Source organism: Sitophilus oryzae, unplaced genomic scaffold (assembly GCF_002938485.1).
Source record: "Sitophilus oryzae breed Bouriz unplaced genomic scaffold, Soryzae_2.0 scaffold_1011_pilon_pilon, whole genome shotgun sequence".
Taxonomy (NCBI): Eukaryota; Metazoa; Arthropoda; class Insecta; order Coleoptera; family Curculionidae; genus Sitophilus; species Sitophilus oryzae.
Genome location: NW_022145629.1, coordinates 7435 through 31482, shown reverse-complemented (window position 1 = coordinate 31482; position 24048 = coordinate 7435). Strand labels below are relative to the sequence as shown.

At 35.6% G+C, this 24048-nt stretch overlaps 1 protein-coding gene across 1 annotated transcript in view; it reads left to right on the top strand.

The window, feature by feature from the left end:
- Positions 1-19274, top strand: part of LOC115874142 — a 35267-nt gene extending 15993 nt beyond the window's left edge. The window contains exons 2-3 of the mRNA XM_030889237.1: positions 5156-5239; positions 14175-19274. Of these exons, the coding sequence (XP_030745097.1) occupies positions 5156-5239; positions 14175-19274 (5184 nt within the window). The remainder of the gene's footprint in view (positions 1-5155; positions 5240-14174) is intronic.
- The last annotated feature ends 4774 nt before the right edge of the window (positions 19275-24048 follow it).

The following is a 24048-nucleotide window of genomic DNA, read 5'->3' as shown; positions in this document are numbered from 1 at the left end:
AAAGGTTAATAAATTAAAAACGAATTTATTAAGACATTTAAACTGTTTACCTCATTTCTCACATATTTTTGACACCAAACATTATAAATAAATCAAAAAATATTCGTATACCAACTGAATTATATGATATTTCATTTTGAATAATAAAAGTACTTTTTTACAGGTTTATTTGGCATTGTTTGCATTGTTTTTTGTTGTTTTCTGTTTTGTTTTTGTGCGAGTTTAATAACCCACGATTAACCTTAAACATAACCTTAAACTACACACCATACTAGGGATGTACGATTCGAATCGATTATTATCAAATCGACGTGATTTTTATCAAACGATTTTTTGGTATAATCGATCTTTTTTTTTAAATCGAAGACCGATTTTATTTATACAGTTTTACAGGTTTATTTATTGGTTAGAATTTAGAATAAGAAAAAACACTTTAGTTTTGCTGGAATATTTGTTTGCAGTGCATCCCTAGTAAAAGGCCATCTAGCAATGAACTGAAAAATTAAGTGTAAGTGCTCGCTGCCGCATGCGCCGATGTTTGTTTATCACTTTGATAACAGGTGTCAGATTGTTGTCGGGGCTTCCCATATTTTTATATTTTAGATAACGTAGAATACTCTTTGATTTTACCTTAATTCTTTCTTGGGTATACCCTTTCTTGTACTTTTATTTTATTTTTGGGATATCCCTACTCCGTACATTAAACATTTAGAAAATTGATTTATCTATCTTTATACAACCACCAAAACGTTGACCCATAATAGTAATACATCAGTCCAGTAGAGGACGCTAAGGTAAAAAATTTCTAAATAAAAATTTGTAGGGGTGGGCCAGTCTGCGATTTTTGTGGAGCTGCTACGCTCTGCGACTGCTCCAATAAAAGCACTGCGACAAGTAGCAGCGATTTTTCGGAGCAATTAACCTATAAATTAAAAATGTAGTTTTATAGGTTAATTGCTCCGAAAAATCGCACTCATGTTCGGCTGTTCGGCACCGTTCGTTGCATTTACTAAAAAGTACAGGACTATAGGTGTGATTATGATAGGCAACATCATCGTCTAGTTTTTATTTATTTATATCGTATGATCGAGAAAAAAACGGCGTCAGCGATAGCTATGAAATGAAGATTGCTGGCATTTTATATGTAAAATTTATGGGGAATGTTATCGATTGTCATTTCCAAGCCAACTGGACGCCGTTTTTTATTTCGATCAGTAGTGGCGATTTTAACGTCTGTGCAATCGGGGTAAGTCACCGACGGGCCCCAAGCCTCCCGGGCCCTTGCGAACAAGATTCGAACTTTTCCGAACTACGGGCCCCTAGAGCTCTTAAAATCGCGGCTGTACGGTACTATACTGATGTCTTAGTTTGATAGATGTTGCTATATTTTTTTAGTCTATTCAGAAGAATTTGAGTGTTTCTAAGTACCAAGCACTTTGCTATAAATATCTTAAAGAGTCTGTTCATTTTCACAGAGTGGTGGCCCATGGTAAAAACTTAATGTTATATTCAATTCAAAGTCGAAACTGTCAAAAAAATCTTTATTAGTGACCGGTTTCGGCTATTTAGCCATCATCAGACCTTAAAAATAGATATAAATAATAAAACTTATATGAATGTATAAGATCAAATAAAAGATTTAGGATATACAACAAAACACAGATACAAAATTAACTAACAAATAAACATACTAACAAGTTAAAAATTACCTTTGTCAAAAACATCTGTTTGTGATTAATATATAATACATAAATATCTTATTTAGATTCATGAAAGAAAAAGCGAACGCTGCTACGTTTCCCGTTCCCAAACTCCCAACAGCTCCAGTACACAGAATATACTCAATATACTATGCTCCAGTCGACTGCGACCTGCGACGACTGTGACTGGAACAGTCTGACCGGGCGACGGGGCTAGGAGCATTTTCAGAATTTACACTATTGCCTGCTATTGCTCCTATTGCTACTCACGAGCGCAGATGTCCTAAACTTGTAAACTGCTCCGAAATGTCACTGCGATTTTCTTGGAACTGGAGCAGTCACATACTGCGACGTTGGTGGAGCTGTGACAAAGTAGCGGACTGCGATTTCACAACCCACCTCTAAAAATTTGTAATTCCTTCAGTGTTTTCGAAATCGTTGTCGGGGTTGCGTCGGTTTTGAAGAAATGTCGAAGAAAACCCCGGACTGTCTACCATCAGCCTCCGGATATAAGTAGTTATTAAAGCAAGTTTTTTTTAACATTTTTTATTGTATTTATGAGTTTAGTGTTTGATTATTATCATGTGAAAAAATTTAAATAATATTTTAAAAGTGATAGGCATGTGATAGGTTTGTGATTTTCAGTTTAATAGATATTTGGTGTGTATGTGTTTGCGTATATGTGTGCTGGATAAAAACACTTTCATTAAAAGGGTAAGCTCTAACTAAACATTAAAGGTTATACTTGTTTATTGAAACGATTGAAAATATTTTCTAATATGGCGAAAAAAGAAGCTATAATTGTTAAGATTTATTTTTTTCAGTTTACTCCACTGTAAAAAGTATTTAAAATATTGCGCGTTTCACTAGAATTAGTAGAGCAATCTACACTAATATGAATAAAATTAATTTTCGTATTTTTTTCTGTAGCAACTTAAAATAATTGAATTTATAGATAAACATGCAGAATGTGGGTATGGTAGGAGATGGCAACGTTGCATTCTCTCCGACACTCTCTATGCCCGTTAAACGAATTTCCCGGGGAGTGAACAGTGGCACTCAAAAGTTTTTCAACATTTTCCGGAAAATGTCAAGAAAAATATAAAATTTTCAACATTTTTTTTTCGCAAAAAAAACCTCATAGGCGTGTTTTGGGTTTGAACTATACTACCAGTTAAAATATCTGCACTCATTTCTGGGACATCTGTCTATATATATATATATATATATATATATATATATATATATATATATATATAATAATATAAAATAATTTGAGCCCGATCCATTCATACATAGAATTTTAAAAAATCAAAAACCTCAAAAATGCTGTCAAAAATTCGGGTCATGCCTGGCAAAAAAATGTATTGTCATTGGGATTGAACCTACATGCCAAATTTCAATTTCCTACAATAAAAGGAAGTGGTTCTAATTTAGCTTACAAGATTTACCCTGAACAAACATACATACGAGTAGTTACATACAAAGCAAGTTAAATAAAAGCTTGTAAAATTGACAAAAAACGTACTTACCCTTTACGGATACCCCGTATTTACAGAACGGATCGACGCAGTCCGACCCTGCCATATTTTATGGACCCTGGCCATATTTTATGGGGCCTTCGCGGGCCCCCCTTTGTACTTCATTATTTATTCTTAACAATATTTGCTTTTGCATTGCATTATGGCATTTGCATTGCATTGGTTTACCTTGCATTAGGGTAGTTCCCTGATTTCTATACAGGGTGAATCTTAAATAAGTGCAAATATTTTCAAGGCTGATAAATCTCCATAAAAGAAACATAATATTTTCTCTTTACCGTTTTGTCAAATAAATCCAAAACAACCGAGTTATTTCTATCTTAAAATTTCCAATTTTTTGCTATAATTTTGAGAATCATTAGATTTTCTTTTTTGTAAATTTAATCTACTACCTATGTTGCCATATTACAAAGTATGTTTTTAAACTAAAAATTAAAAAAATTTCCAATTTTATTTTAAATTCCAAATTTTCATGAAAAAAAAATTTCGCGCAAAAACCTCATGATCGTGTTTCCTGGGTCGAAATATACTACTCCTAAAAATATTTGCACATATCTAAGGCTCTACCTGTATATAACAGGGAAAAATTGACCAAAACGTAAAGCGAAAAAATACGCAAAAAAATCCACTCGCGCCCTCCTTACATTCCCCCCCGGGCCCCTTTGACCTAGTGCGACCCTGGATCGACGTACTGTACCTGTGACTGTACTAAAGAAACATAGGAGTAAGAGCCCGTGTGTTGGCTTTAGCGTGATCGTAACGAAAATTACGGAGATAGCCGCATTTCGGTGGCTATTTCAGATCACTGGGAATTAGCAGATATTATTGAATTAAAATAACAAATTTTCTTTAATGGGAAAAAATGTATTTGCTTCCTCTACTTATAGAGTATTTTTTTCTCTTTCTAATGGCATAAAAATATATTAACGTAAAAAATGGAGTTAGCAGGTTATCACGTTTCACTGACGATATGGCATTTCCCATAGTAAATTTTTATCAAGGCCACCCAATGATTTTTCTCTCGTACTTTACCATTGAAAGAGCCATACGAAATAATAGTCCGTGTATCTGAAAAAACCATTAAAAATTTTGAAATACTTTAAATACAAAAAATATTTAATTTTTAACTCTCCATCTAATAAAAAAATAATATTCAGGGTGTTCCATTTAAAATAACAAAGAAAATTTATTTTTGATTTTAGAAATTTTGGTTCTTAGAATTTTGAACACTCTGTATGATTTAACATTACGATATTTATAACAACGTAAGTATAGACCATCTAAAGTAAATACATAATGTAGTTTTGATTTTAAGACAGGTTCTTGTATTTGTAATAATTTTTTTGAGGAAGGTTGAAAAATATATATTTTTTATTTATTTAATATCTTTGAAATTATCGAAATATGTTTACTCATATCTTAGGATTATGTAAAGTGATCTGAAAGGAAGTAAAAAATGCAGTAATATACAGGGTGCTCCATTTAAAAAAATAATTCCGATCCACTCGCACTTTTTTAAGCCACAATTCTCAAGTTTTTTTATTCTATGAGCTACAGATGCCCGACGCACTATTGCCGGACCCTGTATAGCAATTTCTTAATATTTGTTTATGTAAATTTCTTTATATTTGTTTCTTTAAGACTCGGAAATATTATTTTTTTATTGGTACCTAAATGTGTAACGATTTTTCAGGAAATTGTAGGTACCTTTCTATAAAAATTTAATCATTTATTAACCGATTATTTCATAATTTACCTCGTCAGGTTCATAATTTAAATTTACAAGCAAATATAAAACAAATAATATATTAAATATGTAACTAATGCTCCTTTTTGCAGGAATAAGTGCCGGTGGCAATTAAACAAAACAATTATAGCTAGTAAATTTACTAAATAATTTTTAATATATTTTAGGGGAACGTGATGGATGATGGTAGAGGGGAGGATAACAATTTAGGACAACAGAGGGGGGAAATTGCCAGCGGGCGGTCGATTGAAGTAAGTATTGGATGATTTTATTTCCATAAATAAAATATCCATAATATTTATATAGCAATTCACCGCTACAAAAAAAATCTAATATTTAAGTTATAATAGTAGTAGAAGTAGTAGTAGTAGTAGTAGTAGTAGTAGTAGTAGTATATAGTTTATTTGTTCCAATTAATTACACAGTGCAATATAATATAAATATACAGAAGTATAATATAAAATAATCACACAAATGCAAAAAAGTAAGCCGCCACAGCAGCATGGAACATTGAAAAAAAAAACAGCCCAAAAACAAACTAGGTCACATTACAATATTTAAAAATGTTAACATTTTCGAAAACAAAAATATATGCAAAAGATGATCGAAAATGAAAATAAAAAAAATTATCATATTAAGTTATTCCATACAAATGTAAAGTCTATCACAGTCATCAAAAAATTCATTAATAGAGTAGAACGCCTTTTTTAATAGATAATTCTGAACGATGCTCTTTGCCATTTTATTTTGGAAGATTTCTGACGCTTTCTGAAAAACTGTTGTATATTTTAACACAAAAGAAAATCTAGGAACTAGTGGGGTTGCAGTCGGAAGATTTTGGACTAGAGTTAATACACTTTGTTAATTGTCAAGCTTTCGCAATTTATTTATTCCATCCTCAGGACATCAATGTGGTAAAAGACCTTCATAAAAACTACATTAAAAAATAGGCTTGAGATATACATTGAAAACTCCACAGTAAAAACATCACTGACCAATCAACCACTCGACTCGAAAAACGCATAGTTTTCGAGATATTTACAGAATACCGATTTTGGGCGCCATCTTGGCAAGATGGCGGTGCCAGCGGCAAGTCTGGAAATGTGCATTTTATTGATTTTAGTTAGGGACCCCAAAACCTATAAACCTGCAAAATTTCAAAACTTCCGAACTATAATAAGAGATTCATTCTTCAAGAGATCTGGTTATGTGCCAGTCAAAAAACAAATAATCATAATATGAGATATTGGCGATGATATTACAGTCAACAACTTCTTTCAGTATCTTTACAAGTATCTCGTCATCACCAACAAATTTTTTGTTTTTTTTTTATAATTGTGCTAATTTCTTGACCAGTTGTAAACCCTAAAAACAACGTCCGATCGACATGGATATGAGAAAAGTCCTCCTCGATTACAATAGATTCTAAATTTAAACATGAGTTTGCAAAGTAGTGATTTAACTTACTATTTTGACAGGATCATTATATTTAAGTTTGAAATTTTCCAGTGTTGTTTTATTTTGTTTATCTTTGTTGGTTATACCCTTGTTATACTTTTTACCAAATGCCATGCAGCTTCCACTCTATTTTCAGCGTTACATATAAATTGTCTATTTGATAGTTTTTTAGCTTCCAGTAAGTTTACAATATGTCTTATAGAAATTATCAGTTACCAAATTTTTTATTCGGTAAGAGTTCAGCACACGTTTTCGCTTACACGACAGTCTTATCCCCTTTGTTATCCAAGACTTTGATTTATTGTGCTGAATACATTTTTAACTGGAAAAATACATTTAAAATAGTTTTGAAATAGAGAAGCAAAAGCACAATAAGCGTCATTCACTGTGCTGCATGTCTATACCATAGACCAATCAACAGTTTCTATTTCTTTCTTAAACGAAAGTATTTTACTTTTTGGAAAAATTCTTTTATAATTGTACGCTATAGGCCTTTTGTTAACATTAATATGACAATGTACACTTATAATCTGGGCACAGTGGTCAGAAAGCGCCAAATCTTTAACAAAGCTCCGAACATTCAAAGATGCATCATAAAGAAAATTATCTAACAAAGTTGACGTATTTTTGGCTACACGGGTTGCTCCGTATATTTTCTGGCTTAAGTTATAACTAGAGAATAAGTTTATTAGTCTTTTAACAAGAGTGTTGTGTTGTTTTCAAAAAAGTTCAAATTGAAATCACTTGCTACTACTATATTAAATTTAGGATAATGTTGATTTATTAATTCAAGTCAACCAAACCAAACCTGTTCTAGTGTATCCATAAAGACATTAAACGAACTTATACCACGTCGATATAAACACACTACTACTAATTTTTGTGTCTTATCTACTACAGCCGCCAGTTCAACTGTACCTTACACACTTAACTCACAGAGGGCCTTCTCATCCTCAAACATCCCAGCCTCCTGACAATATATACATACTCCTCCATGTTTCATTTTTTCTCTTGGTTCAAGTATGATCTCGATTTCAGACACTATTTCACAATTATTGTGTGTTTTGATGAAGGATAGATACACCAACATTTAGGCAGTTAGTAATCAATATTTTAGGCTGTTGCACCTATTTGTCATTAGAGTGATTTTTTTAATTTAGAAGTTTATTTTCTGTCTTGTTTTTTCCTGTACTTTCAAATATGTTTGACATCTTATATCATATATCCCATGATTTACATCTAGATTTAGGTTAAAATTTTTGTTACAAGATAGACAGTTGCTGCACTCTCCATTTTATTTTTGTTGCAAGTTTTGGTGTCGTGATTTGCTTCTCCACATTTTCCTCATAATCTTGGATTTTTACATTCTCTTGAAACATGATTGTACTAGTTGCAGTTATAGCATCTTATTATACTAATGTATTCGTAACATCTACATGATCTACAGCCTAAATAAACTCTACAATCATTCCCCACTCTCTGAAACGTATAATTATCACACTCCAGGATAGCAAGATATGATTTAACCATTTTTTTAAACAATCAGTTTAATTTTACTCTCTGATGTAAAGACTTCGGAATTTTGCTACTTCGGAGTTTGTAAAAGTTCTCCCTTGTTGTATACATATTCAATATCAACAATTTTTATTCGAGGGTTCTTCTTATTTGGAACAGTTGTAAAATTGGTTTATGCAATCTTTGGTTCCAGACTATCCTTCAATTTATTTGCTTCATTCTCATTTCTGCAATGTATAACGACTGCGCCATCTCTATCTTCCCTTATTTTTTCAATTTCTATCCCGAGTTCAGCTGGATTTACCTTCTGTTTTAAAATTCATTTTGCTTCCTTGCTGTCGCATGCCGCTGTTGGTTTTACTAGAACAACCTTCTGTACTGTCCCTGTACTGTCCTTGCATAACTAGTTTTCGGAGTTGGAATATTGACGTTATTATTAAAAGAAGAATAAATGAATATTACTATTATTTTCATTCCCTTCTCTTCTCGCTTTCTTAATTGACCGTAATTGGTGAATCCGGATCTCAAGAAAAGACCTAAGGTATTCGCCCTAACACCTTTCGGAGTATGTGTGCTGTTCCCAGCAAAGCTTTCTTCTGTACTTCGGTGGCCAGGTATAAATTTGATGAAATTACTATGCCCTTTAATAAGCATACCGAGTGCACCAATTACTACTGGGACTATTTTCGTCTTCGTGTTCCACATTCTGCTGATTTCAATTTTAAGATCTTTATACTTGCTGATATTAGCAATCTGATCTTAGCTGTAGTCCTATGGCAAATCCCATAGGACTACCTTGTCTCTTATATTTAGGACTTTCTCGGGAACGTGTATATAATACTTGTCCTGCACCTGTACACCCAACTCTCTGGATATAATAATCCAATGTATGTATGCTGCAACCTGTCTATATGAGTGTATTCTGTCGGAGCAAGTGTTGAGCAACCACTACCAGATGGATGATATGTTCTTTTGCTCTATTGCACATTCTACATTGCTTTTTTTTGATAATATCTGGTCTTAAGTGCTTGATCTTGTGCAGCGATGATGAGACTCTCTGTTTCTCCTTTAAGTCCAGAACTGCTTAACCATGCTGTGCTTCCTTCCCGATCAACTGTCGGTTTATTCAGATTTCGGTAGAATTGTCCATGCAAACACTTTTGTTCTAAACTCGAAACTCGCTATTTTATTTCGTTCTATACTAGATTTTAAATGTTCAATATTTTATGTAGTTGTTTCTTGTTTAGAGAATTTGGCTAGGATATTGATAGCTTCTTTTTGAATGGATTATTTGGCCTTCTTTTCGTCGTGGGTTGCTAATGCCTTACAGTATTTATCCCTGTTAAGAGCGACATAGTTGCTCAGACTTGTGATAGCAGAGTTGACAGCCGGCTCAATTATTTCTATTAACCCTGGTCCACCATTTCGTCGTTTAATATACAGCCTATGTATATCGGCCTTTGGACGATGTAAGCTATGCACCCATGGTGAAAAGCTTCCCAGTTTTGCAATCCACTTTTTCAAGTTTGCTTCTTAGCCAATCAATAAAACCAAAACTATAAGTCATGAGCGGAACAGCTATTGTGTTGATCGCTTTTATTTTATTCCTTGCGTTTAATTCTGTACCTAATATTTTCCTTACTCGCTGGTGGTACTCTTTTGATTTTTTTTTTTTGGATTTTATTGTTATCTATCCCGTCCATTTCTTCAACATAGGTACTTGTAAGACTCACCAATATCTAGATTTCTTATCGATGTCTGTTCGTCTAATTTTACATTATCTATCTTAATTGGCTTGCCACGTTTATACAGGGTGTCCCACTTAAGATGGATACAATCCAATATCTTGATTGTTTGTTGAGCGATCTTTTTCATTTTTGGCAGGAAGCTGTATGGCTATAAGACGTACATTTTGCCCAGGGTAAGAAATGCGATTCCTCATAGACGTACGTTTTAATGGGGTTTGATATTTTTCGAGTCAAGAGTAAACTACCCTTAGGACAGTATTTATTTCAAACTTGATAAATTATATTGAATCCTCCTTACCTAAGATATTTAAGTTCTAATTTTTATAAATATTGATACAGGGTATCTCACTAAAATAAGACATTTTTATTTTTATTATTATTTTGTTAAGTACTTACGACGCGACTGGATAAACAACTGGTTTATTATCAATAACCAATTATACCCAATTATCAATTAATAATCGATTTAAGTTTGGTCGAAATCTTTGTTTAGAGCATATTTTTCAAAGTTAATAGTGATTGTTTTAAATAACTGTTTGGATTTTTTTAAATATTCCTCAATAAAACGAATAAAAATTATATTTCAGATTCCATTGAAAACTGGGTAAAAGTAAACAAAATAAATTGAAAATATTTAGTTTTTTTGTATCGTATCTTAATTATTATGGAAGCTATCTGAAAACTTAAATCGATTATTATTGATAATTGGTTATAATTGGTTATTGATAATAAACCAGTTGTTTATCCAGTGGCGTCGTAAGTACTTAAAAAAATAATAATAAAAATAAAAATGTCTTATTTTAATAACACACCCTGTATCAATATTTATCAAAATTAGAACTTAAGTATCATGGGTAAGGAGGATTCAATATAATTTATCAGATTTGAAGTAAATACTGTCCTAAGGATAGTTTACTCTTGACTCGAAAAATATCAAACCCCATTAAAACATACGTCTATGAGGTATTGCATTTCTTACCCTGAGCAAAATGTACGTCTTATAGCCATACAGCCTCCTGCCAAAAATGAAAAAGATCGCTCAACAAACAATCAAGATATTGGCTTGTATCCATCTTAAGTGGGACACCCTGTATATTGGGGTGGCACACTTATCGAGTCCGAACGCCATTCTGATGTCATCAGTGATTTCTTTGACTGTTGAGAGTGCTAGTCGTAATTGGCTTTCATCTTTTGTGAACAACTTCAGGTCGTCCATGTAGAACAGGTGACTTATTTCGGTACTATCGTCTAGCTTAAATCCTATATTTTGACTATTTAACATATTGGTAAGCGGAATTAACGCCATGCAGAACAGCAGTGGGGAGAGGGAGTCTCCCTGAAATATCCCTCTTTTGATATGGGCTCTGTTTAAACATGGCCTTCTTCATAGAATATTATTAGAATTATTAGTAATAATAATATTAAAACTTATATAGCATTTAATGGTTATACAAATATTAAAAAAAATATATAATTTATATAATAAATTTATATAATTTATAATTTATATTAAAAAATATTCTAATAACTTCGAATTCCAGAACTCTATTCAAAAAGCATCTAAAATTGTTTCTGCCAGAATCCAATAGAGAAACAGTTGATAGACTCTTGAATGTTCATAACTAAATGTATGGTCTGGTTCATTGTTTATTGTGGACGTTACTGTGTTGATTTAAAAAAATGTATATAAATATTTTGTAAAGTATATATTATATAGGGTTTTTTTACATAAAATTATTATTATGGTTTGAGTATTTTAATAGGCTGTTTTGTTGTCTAAAGTAAATGTTTTAGTGATTAGGATATTTGAATATGATTATTATAGAAATTAATTTAATATTTAGAATTGTTGAAACATATGCGAATGATGTAGACCATCTGTACAGAGTGGGTCAAATTCGACGCTTTTAAATGGAAACACCCTTTTCTGTAGGAGATAGACAAAAACTATTATCGGTGTCTGGAGCTCAATTTTTGTCAAAAACAAGATGGTGAAAACCGCATATCGATATCTGTTACCGTTTCGGAGTTACGGGGTGTTTTTCAAAAATATGCATTTTTAACAAATCGCTGTAACTTTTTTGCTATGGAAAATTTTGTATTTTTATGAAAACATTTCCAAAGCACCTTTTTACGTAGAATTTAATGGTTTAAGTATAATTTTTTTAAAATTAATAATTTAAGAATTATCAACAGAAAATTTGATTTTTTATATGGGACACCCTGTATATTTTTACTTTATTGAAAATAATTTAAAATTGTCTTTTCAGAAATATAACACACTTGATATTTTGCTCGATTCCTCTTCGAGATATAGAGTATATAAAAATTCGCCCGCTTTAAATAAGTAGGCTTTGAACGGCACCGGCTGTAATGCAAAAAAAGTCTAGCTGTGAGCATCAATTAAAACGAAAATAATATTTGCTATGAGAGATGCAGAATTTTATAAGAATTTAACATATATTTATCCAACATCAACACATTTAAACTATATCTAATAACAATAAAAATAAGTAGCAAACCAAGACATGGGATTTTGCTACAGTTGTTTGACATATCAACCGTGTTCTGTAATGGGCAGACGGGGCATTTTGAACATTTCTCGCGGTATTCATTAACTCAGTGGGGGTGAAAGATACCCTCTCATAACTGCTAAGTATTTTTAATTCTTGTCTAGATTATACGGAAGAATAAGGAACCTTTATTCTTAAGCAAATATATCCATAGGATTAGATCCATGGGTACTAAGTCAGGCGGCCTCGACGGCTAACGGCTGAGATCTTGGTTAGCTATCCAATTATTCTTGAAATTGGCTGCAAAAATTTGCTGATAACTTCAGCGTTCAGAGGCAATGCGTCGTCTTGCTGGAAAAATATGTTTTCGAGTTCCATTAAAGGCATCAACAGAAAATTTGATAAGGGATCCAAAGCCTACTAGTTAAAAGTGGCGAGCTTTTAAAAATTCTGTATTTCGAAGGGAATTATAACAAAATATCAAGTGTATGATATTTTTGAAAAGGTAATTTTAAATTCTCTTCAGTTAATTAAAAATATATAGGGTGTCCCAAATAAAAAATCAATTTTTCTGTTGATAACTCTTAAATTATTAATTTTAAAAAAATTATACTTATACCATTAAATTCTACGTAAAAAGGTGCTTTGGAAATGTCAAAGTTACAGTGCATAGAAATACAAAATTTTCCATAGCAAAAAAGTTACAGCGTTTTGTTAATAATGCACATTTTTGAAAAACACCCCGTAACTCCAAAACGGTAACAGATATTGACGTGTGGATTTCACCATCATGTTTTTGATGCAAATTGGGCTCCAGACACCGATATTAGTTTTCGTCTATCTCCTATAGAAAAGGGTGTTTCCATTTAAAAGCGTCGAATTTGACCCACCCTGTACACAGCTTTTGCTCCTGCAGATGATTTTACGATTGTTACTGTAAGGTGTTTTTTTTTTGGAACAATAAATATTATTAAAATATTATTATTAATATTAAAAATATTACAGAAAAATAAAAATTACCCACTTAATTGAAACAACAGCTGGAACGACATATTTCTTTGAATCGTTTGAGCATTGTTGGTATAAATTGCATGTTATTGTTCTAAAATCTGAAAAAAATTGATGTAATCATCTTATATCTACAATTAAAATTTTTATAGATATTTTATATAAGCATATATTACTAGCTGATGCGTGCCCACTTCGCTGTGCATAAAAATTTGGAACGATATATTTCTTTGCAATGTTGGTACGGCAATGTGAGTCTTTAAATTATTTGGAATAAGTCCGCTCAAACGTTGAAGTCGTTTCTCTGTTCATTGAGTATGTCCCCCATTATTCAGTGTTTGCTTTTGTTTGCTCAAAACGATAATTCTGTCGATTTCCCTGGCCATTCAACGTGAAAGTTGTATTGTCAAAAAAAGCATGCATGTTATTTGGGTTAAAAACACTAATTTTTAATCAAGGAGCCTTGGAAAAATAGATTTGACCGTCTAAAGTTTTTAGTGTCTTGTCCTGGCCGGTTAAAAGATGCCCAAATCGTATTTTTAATCATATCTCAATTTTTTCAAACGGAACGAAGGTGGCTCATTAGCATATTTGGAAAAAGCATTTTTTGGAGTTATATGATGATGATATGTGATGACGAGCAATTTATCTATTTGTAGCTTTTTATAATGTCATTATATAAGTATAATCATTTAATTTTTTAAATATGTATATGTCGTAGTCACATAGTGTATTTCGTCTTTTCGTGAAGATCCTAGTTACTTCATGAAGCGTCGGTTAGGTTAGCAATCTAGTTATGTTATTAGGTTAGTTTTTTTCATTAAGTGACTAGGCTCTTCATGAAAAGACGGAATACACTATGCGACTACGACATATATAAATAGAAGATACTATGATAAATCCTGTATTTACGTATAATACTATATTGTTTTTAAATATTGTAGGTTGTGAACCTGATCGGGGAAATACGAACTGAGGAGGCCAGTAATGTAAGTTTGCGTCCTGGCGGAAAACTTCAACCGAATCTAATTATCCAATTAGATAGGTTGAACTTGGTTGCTTTAAATAATGTCATCAACGACAATCGACAAAATACTGACAATGTAGTTGAAGGGCGACAAGCTATTCAAACTGTTGCAAATCAGGCTGCGCGACGCCACGCTTTAATACCTATAAAACGCACCTACAATATCGCTTATACCGTGGGAAATCAAGAACAAGCAGAGGAGGTTATTCAAATGGATCGATGCGGAACTTTTTCGCATATATGTCCGTTTTGCAAAAGTCTATTTTTCTCGCGCGAATTGAAGAGAGCCATGGGACATTTCAATACCGCGTATTTGAACTGTTGCGACAAGGGAGATATACGCGTTCAACTTCTAAATCGTTGTCCGGCATATTTGAAAAACCTTCTTATCCAAGAGGGTTATTCACAGTTTCGTGAGAATATCCGTCTTGCGAATTCGCTTTTCGCCATGGCCTCTTTTAAAACGTCTGTTCCGTATACGGCTAACCCACTCGGTGAACAAGCTCACTGGTGTTTTACTGTCTGCGGTCAGGTTTATCATCACGCCAACGATATTCCTATCGGTGAAATCACGGCCGATCGATTGCTGAGACACAATCAATATTATTTTATCGATTGTGCTGAAGCAATTGAACGTCGTTGTCAGTTTACTGACAACCGCGTGCCAGACGACATTATTAGGAACGTCGAAATCATGCTGCGTAGGGACAACGAGCTAATCCGGGCTTACGTAAAAATGGGAGAGGTGATTTCGAGAATGTCACAACGAAATGAGCCGTTAGATAACTTGGTAATAGGGTTTCGGGACAATATTAATGAAGTGCGTCGACAGTACGCTTTACCTGAAAGTAGTTCCGAAATCGCGGCTGTCTTTGTGGGTGAGGTACCTAGAGAGGTCAATCTGAAGATTTATCCTCGTCGCGATGGCGTACCGCATCAAAATGAAATCAAAAATCTCAACTGTTTCGCGGACCCCATGGTTTATCCTTTACTGTTTCCTTACGGCGACAGGGGATATAATACTGGCATGCCGCGATTAAGTAATCCTCGGAAGACGATTACTTTCAGTGAATTTTACAGATTCAGGATGATGTGTCGAGACCATTTTTCGATCATTCACAACGCAGGAAAACTCTTCCAACAGTATATTGTTGATGTGTGGCTTAAAATCGAAGCCAATAGGCTTTGGTATTACGTAACACATCAACAATATCAGAGATCGGCCTCGTACGCGTCCATTTTAAGTATGATCCGTCGCCGAGCCCAGGAGGAGAACTGTCGAGTGGGGAAGATAGTTATTCTACCTTCCTCCTATTCCGGTTCAGCTCGCAGTCAAAACCGACTGTATTTGGACGCCATGAGCGTAGTTGCAAGATGCGGTAAACCGGATCTTTTTATCACTTTTACATGTAATCCACATTGGGACGAGATTCGTCTAAATCTGGATTACAAACAAAAGTGGCAAAACCGACCGGATTTAGTGGTGAGAGTGTTTCAGAATAAATTACGCGAGTTTATCGACGACATCGTAGATAAACAAGTTTTCGGCATCATTACCTATTTTTTTTATGTCGTAGAATTCCAAAAACGGGGGCTTCCGCATGCCCACATTATGGTCTGTTTCCGGCCAGAAGATAAGGTGGATACGATTGCCAAAGTCGATCGCGTGATATCGGCCCGAATACCGGATCCGGTGCTCGAACCGATATTATACGCGGTCGTCTCTGACAATCAAATTCATCGTATCTGCGGCAGAGACAATCCAGGTGCGACTTGTATGCGGGAGGGCGTGTGTTCGAAATTCTACCCAAAAGCTCTCTGCGAGACCTCTTCGTTTCCGATAAACGGGATACCCATTTATCGGCGACCGGACGATGGTCGAACAACCACTATCGACGGCAAAATTTATAATAACAGTCGAATCGTGCCTTACAACCGATACGCCGCCCTCAAGTACCGGTGTCATATCAACTTTGAAGTGTGCGGGTCTTTATCCTCCATGAAGTACCTCTTTAAATACGTGCATAAAGAAGTTGATAGCGTCACCATTAAAGTGCACGGGGGAAGTCGCGTAGCGGAATGGAACGAAATCCGCAATTACCAAGACTGCAGGTACATGAGCTCAATGGAAGCGGCTTGGAGGCTGTTCGAATTCCCATTGACTCGAAGGTCCCATTCGGTCGTGTGTCTACCAGTTCATTTGCCTCTGGAACAGGATATCATTTTTGATCCAGATTTGGATGAACTCGACGAACAATTTTTAGCCCGTCGGTCTAAACTGATGGCATATTTCGATCTAAATGTGACATCGGTTGAGGCTCGTCAGTACAAATATGTCGATATTCCGGAACATTTTGTCTGGCAGACCCGGAACGCATCTTGGGTCGCGCGCACCGGGAGACGGACTAAAGTTGTTGGTGCAATTTGCGAGGTGTCCCCTACTAACGTCGAACAGTTTCACCTAAGGCTCTTACTGCAGCACGTCCGAGGAGCCATCAGCTTCGATTCCTTAAGGTCTGTCGACGGTGTCCTATGTGAGACATTTCAGGAGGCGTGCCGCAAATTGAGACTACTGCATGATGGCACCGTTTATCGATCGACAATGTCAGATGCGGCTCTTCACATGCCTCCATACCGTTTACGGCGCTTCTTCGGCTTATTGTGTCTCGTATGTATTGACGACACGTACGGGGCACAGTTGCCGTTTTTGTGGCAGGAGTTTAGGGAGCCTCATCTGATCGCGGATTTGATAGGTCAAGGTTTTTCCCGATCCGCAGCAATCCGGAAAGCTATGGATGTGATCGAACGTGTAATCATAGCCAACCGAGATGATCTCACGCTCGATCTAATCGGTATAAGCGATATTGAAGCTGCGTCCAGAGACGAAGCTGACGCTGCGCGACCGGATCGACAACTTTTAGACAACGAAAACGATGTAGACGAGCGAGATTTGCGCCAATGTACCGAAGCAGAATACGGAATTTCCAAATTAAACGCGGATCAATTGACCGTGTATCAGGACGTGGTGTTTCGTGTTCTGGCTTTGAACGGATGGCTTAATAATCAGGAAATTTTAACACATTTTGAGATAGAAGATTACGTGTGGACACGGTTGTTCGCGTCCCTAGAACAATCGTCTAATAACAACGAACACGTTCTCGCCTATCTCAGAGATCCGACTCAACGTCTATCGGCCAAAATCGTCGACAAGAACTTACTGTTCGTAGACGGTCCGGGAGGCACCGGCAAGACCTTCCTCTTTAATGCCATCATTTCCAAGTTTAAAAGCAGTCCCGTACCGATTCCGGTTCTCGCGGTAGCTTGGACCGGAATCGCCGCTTCCTTAATGATTGAGGGCAAAACGTGCCATCGTGCATTCCGTTTGCCCTTGAACATTGAGGGGACGACTACCGTTGGCTGGCCCGTCGAGCACGATAAATCGCACACGATTTCTCGTGTGCGATTGATCGTGTGGGACGAGATCAGTATGGCATCGAAACATGCCATGCAATCAGTCGATAGGTATTTGCGTGATTTGCCGGACGACTTGACCAATTTGTCGTACTTGCCATTCGGGGGCAAAGTAGTACTATTCGGGGGCGATTTCAGGCAAACTTTACCCATAATCACAAGGGGCGAACGCGGATCCGTTTTTAACAATTCGGTGAAAGCGTCTCCTTTGTGGCGGCAGGTGCATTGCCAAGCGTTGAAAATTAACTTGCGTGCGATTAATAGCGGATCGGAGCGCGCTCAAGCTTACGCCGACTGGTTGTTGAGTATGGGCGAGGGTCGATTACCCGCGGTGTCTATACGGGCGCCGAACGCTCCAAACGATCTGGTAATGATTAACGGCAATATAATTGTCAATAATATCGCCCATCTGATAGACTATGTGTACGACACGGATGCTCTAAGTCGTCGACACAACAGCGTAGAAGAACGTCTCGAATTAGGTAATCACGCGATTTTGTGCCCGACAAATGGTGGCGTAGATGATATTAACGAAATTTTATTGAATAAATTGAGAGGAGAAACGTTCTACTATTACTCGTGTGACGAATACCTAGGTGAAGACGGGGACGATTTTCACGTGCCCGCGGATTTATTACATTCAGTAAAAGCATCCAATTTGCCGCCTCACGAATTGAAAGTGAAAGTTGGAGCTGTTGTCATGTTACTACGCAACCTGGATCTGGGCACCGGATTATGTAACGGCTGTCGATTCGTCGTTAGCGCCTGCCACAAAGAAGTGCTCGAACTGTTGGCCATCACTGGCGTTCGTCGCGGTACAACGGTGATGGTGCCGCGCGTATTAATACGTGCCACGGTGCCAGCACTACCCCGAGGTATTAAGCGATTGCAATTTCCCGTTCGACTGGCCTTCGCGATGACCATAAATAAGAGTCAGGGCCAGACATTGAAACGGGTTGGTTTGCACTTGCCTACGCCCTGCTTTGCCCACGGGCAACTATATGTGGCTTTTTCTCGGGTCGGAGCTCCAGAAGCCATGCGTGTCAATATTGACAACAGTACGGTACAAGGAGCTTTTAACATCCGTCGCCAAGGTGGGGCGAAGTTAACGAGAAATGTGGTCATTAAAGACATGTTTCAAACAGCTGCCGTACGCGAGGCGCAAGAAATTACCGAGGCCGTTAACGCCATCTACGAAGAGAGACTTTTCAACGGTCTCGACGCGGATAATATGATCGAAGGTGAAACAGTCGAGCCTTTACAGCGGCACACTATACCAACAACTCCACCGACAAGCCCAAAAAGAACACGACAACAATCGCTACACAATAATACACCATCATGCCGAAGGCCAAATCTCGGCGGCATAATTATCAATACACCACCGACACGATCTCAATCACAATACACACTATCGCCGCCTTCCCCTCCGGAACGACCACCAATAGACAATCCAGATCTACCGCGGATGTCTATCAATCAATTGGAGGCTCGAGTGTCGGTCTTTGATAGACCCGGAACGTCTAGAAATCATTTCTATGACTGAACGGGCTAATTTTACTTTTTTTTAATATTTTAACACATATTAAATTTAAATTCAACCTCGTCAGCGATAAAGACATCTTCGATTATATTATGGGCCGATCTAAAGATGCGTATTCATTATCCGAAGGAACGAACGAACGAACGAATGTTCGCTAGTGGTATGGACGGGGACCGTACGATAGAACCGCACGAGAAGACCGGACGCGAACGCCTTTGATGTACCGACTCGAAACGGATGGTCGATCGAACGAACGAACGAACGGCCGCATGCGTTCGGTCCCCGTCTAAATATACCGCACTTTCATTCGTTCGTTCGTTCGGATAATGAATACGCACCTTAACATAAAGCCACGAGGTGCGTATTCATTATCCGAACGAACGAACGAATGTTCGCTAGTGGTATGGACGGGGACCGCACGAGAAGACCTGAGGCATTTGTTGGCGAACGCCTTTGATGTACCGACTCGAAACGGATGGTCGAGCGAACGAACGAACGAACGGCCGCATGCGTTCGATCCCAGTCTAAATATACCGCACTTTCATTCGTTCGTTCGTTCGTTCGTTCGTTCGTTCGGATAATGAATACGCACCTTAGAGTGCACACAGCAAACCGAACCAAGCGATACCGGATGCAACGCCCATTCTGACCAGATCTCATCGTTCAAACGACGAGTGGGTGTCGTACCCAGAATGAGCGTCACATCCCGTGTTACATTTTTCGGTTTGTTGTATGTGTTCTAACGTGGCATTTAGCCACCGACAAAAAACACTGACACTTTTCCTGATTATTGCGTGTAGGAATATAGCTTTTTCAATAGGTAATTGTGGGTTGATGGAGGATTTGACATTATTGTTATTATTTTAGAGCAATTTCTATGACTATGCCCTAAATTATATACGTGCACGTATATTATTTGCAATTTATTTCAAGATTAAAAAAGCTCTTTTATTTATTAAATTTTATTGAATTCAAAATTAATTTATGTACGATTTTTTATTGAATTATTTTGTGTGGCAAATATTAAAATATTTATCTACCAACAGATAAATCGTATTTGCGAAATTTTTAAAATTAACTTTACCAAATAATTGCCGATATTTTTGTATATGTATTTATTTCTTCTTATTTGTTTTTTTTAAGCCAGATCGCGACCGTACAAGTGTACTCGGATCATGTACACCTGGACTCCAGCGCCGCTTGGATCGTACCAAACGATTTTAAATCAGTTGATACGATTCAAACCGCATCCATATGAGATGCACGCAACGTCCAGGTGTGCCTGACCCAAGTACACTTGCACGGTGTCAACCGGGCTGTATTTATTAATCGTCATAATTAACTTCAGTTTTATCTCACAAATTTCAAGCCGTTTTGCTACACGAATCTAAATTCTCGTCTAACGTTTAGTATCCGAGTAGTTTGTCCCTACTGCCCTAGAAATCTGAGATCAAATGTTATATCTGAATAAGAATACACACAAAATTTATACTACATTCGCACTGATATTTTTATTTCTCTTTTATTTCTAATTATCTTTTTACGTTACTTAAAAAAACTACTTTACTACTTTACATTGAAAAAATGCTGGAAAGCTAATCATGGTCTTGATTGATTCAGTTGACATGAAAGATAAGTATCCTAGTTTTGCACGGTTGCTCGACTCAGGAGGACCAAAAGATGGTAAAATTCTTGGACTTTTTTCATATTTTCGCCTATAGTTCAGAAACGTTGCGTTCTAGCCAATATTTCACTATTACAAAAATTAAAGACCATTAAATTCTGCATATAATGAACAATTCGTTTAATTCTGTCCAGTAGTATGGCAGAAATCGAAACATGAAGAATGGTGATATTTACCAATTTTCCTGAAAAACGCATTAAAATGATATTCAAATATTCGTCACAAGGAAACGATCTTTCTAAATAATAAACCATACAATAAAAGTTACAGAGCATCAAATTAGAGTTTTATATCAAGTAATACATACCGAGAAAATGAAAATTTTCGCGTTCCGTCGTCCAACAGTTCTGCGTAGAATGAGTATCAATTCATTCAATTCGGTTCAGCAGTATAGCTTGATAAACTGATGCTTAAAAATAGTTATTCTTACTATTTCTTGCCAGTTTTGTCACTTCAAAAGAGTATTTCTTATCCAACAACCTTAATAAGAAACGACTAATTAGCATGCTCCATAAAAAGCTAGATGATGAAGGATTTATTGTAAAACTAGCAGAGGAAGATGCTGATAGACTCATTGTTACGACTGTAATTGACTTATTACTGAGTTATCCATCAGTAATAATTGTTGGAGAGGAACAGATCTGTTGGTCCTACTCACAGTATTAGCACCTAACATCTCTAAGATTGCGCTAATGAAGCCTGGGAAGGGTTCAAAAGAAAATCATTTGTACTATCCCAGACGCTTCAAATACTCAGAGTTCAAAAAATTCAAAATCAAACATTCGTTCTTGCATGCTTTCAGTGGATGTGATACCACGTCATCATTGTATCAGCATGGGAAAATGAAGTTTGACAAAACTTTGGACAGACACATAGACTTACAAGATGCTGCGCATATCTTCAATAATAATAATGCTTGTGTTGATGAGATAGATGCTGCTGGGATAAAATTCATGAAAGAATTTTATCTTCTGGTCCTCCTAGGCGAGCGGCGCGGGCGGTCGAGGATCCGTGCAAAACTAGGATACTTATCTTTCATGTCAACTAAACAAATCAAAACCATAATTAACTTTCCAACACTTTTTTCCAAGTGACCCCTATAATAGATATAATTTTAGTGGCCTATTCGTATTTTTATCCATTAAATTCAATGGTCACATAAACCAATCAAAAAAGTATTTACATTTTTTTATAACTTGAGAATTAATTATATTTTCTTTTTACAATTTATCTTAACTTTATATTATATCTGGTTTTTTTATATTTATATTATACAATTGGATACTTTTTTTAGGCTACCTTTAGGACACCTTTTTATACTAATTACCTTAATAAGTAAGCTCTATACACTCTTGCTACTGCTCCATACACATACATTCAGATAAAGCGTTTAGTTTCAGATTTTCAACTACATCTGCGACTCTATTACCGAACTTGACAATCACGAATCCCAAACTGACTTTTAATATCTACATTAATCCCGATTGCGACCCATTTATTATCACTACAATATGTATTGCTTTCTCTATAATTATCATTTTTATGATTATTGTGAATATTGTTAATTATTGTTATTTATTATACTAATTATATTACAATAATTACTGTTGCTCTCGCATTTTTAACATTGAATTCATTTTAGTTATTAGTATTTGCTTTTTTTTTAATCTTTACACATATTATGTAATTGTAATATATTTGAATAGTTTAAATTTTCTTCAATAAAATATTGGCATTTTGGTGGTCGAATGCCAGTATTTATTTATATTATGTATTGTTGTCATATTTTTTAACGATGACGAGGACAATACATATTGAATAAATGATACATAATTTCAATACATATTGAAATATTTTTGAATTTTATTGTAATAATTATTTAATTCGACATTTAATTATTTAGATATGTATTTATCTATAAATATATTTAGACTAATAATTGGAACTTAGACTGAAAAGAGGAGCATTGCGGTGGAGAATGCGAATTTTTCACCAAAAATAAAATCTTTACATTTGCAGTATCTCTTACGTCCTGGTAATTTTGCTTTTTTCAATTTTAGAATTATCTAATTACCCCAAATTTCTAAACATAGTATTGCATATGAAAGATTTTATATCGACTGGACTTTTAGGTTAGTATTTTTTGTTGTCTTTTGCATTGCTTGCATAGATTCACTCTACTAAATACATTTATTTCATTAAAACAATTGAGTGAATCATGCGAGCTTGGCAAAGTTTGGGAAATGCTGCTGATCAAAAATATATTAATCATGTCACATAATATTATTATGTAATACAAAATTATCATTTTGCAACTAATATTTTTTGTACCTTTCCAATGCCGGGTCCAGACCAAGCATACAAAACAACGACAAGATAGAAACATTCATGTTTTACGACAAAACTGCGACAAATCCAACACATTTTTGTGACATTTTTGTCTCATTTTTGTTTTGTTTCAAAATTCGGAGACTTTTCAATGTCTCGTCTCGAGTCGGTAAGATCAAAGTGTCTATGTTTTGTTCGTATATTTTACGACAAGTTGTCGGCGTAGTCGTAGTGTAAATGGCGTGTGCTACCAACAGTAGGAGACCAGTGAAATCACACATGGTTAATAAAACTCATTCGCAACAACTAAACTTTTGACTTTGTTGTACTTTTGTCCTTGCGGTGTGGACAATTTGTCTCAAGTTTGTCTTGCCAGAATTTCCCATTTTTTGTCGCAAGGTTGTCTTGTTTTTGTCTCAAAAACGTGTTTACTTTTTGTCACCTTGGTCTGGACCCGGCATAACGACGACGGCCGTCACAATGGGCGTCCATTTTTGGGAAACGTTGGGAGATTTTGCCACTGAAACAGAAATTTAAAAATACTTATTTCTGTTACATGACGCTATAAGTTATAAGTGGATTAGATTCCAAACGAAAATCAAATTTTTGTTATATTTAATTTTATATAATTAAGACGACGACAACGACAACGCACGAACTCGAAATATGTGCATTTAGTTGGTTAAGTGCAAATATTTCATTTTATAAATGATATCTAAAATGTTGATTTTTTTAACAATAGGTTAACACGTTGGTGTAAATTAT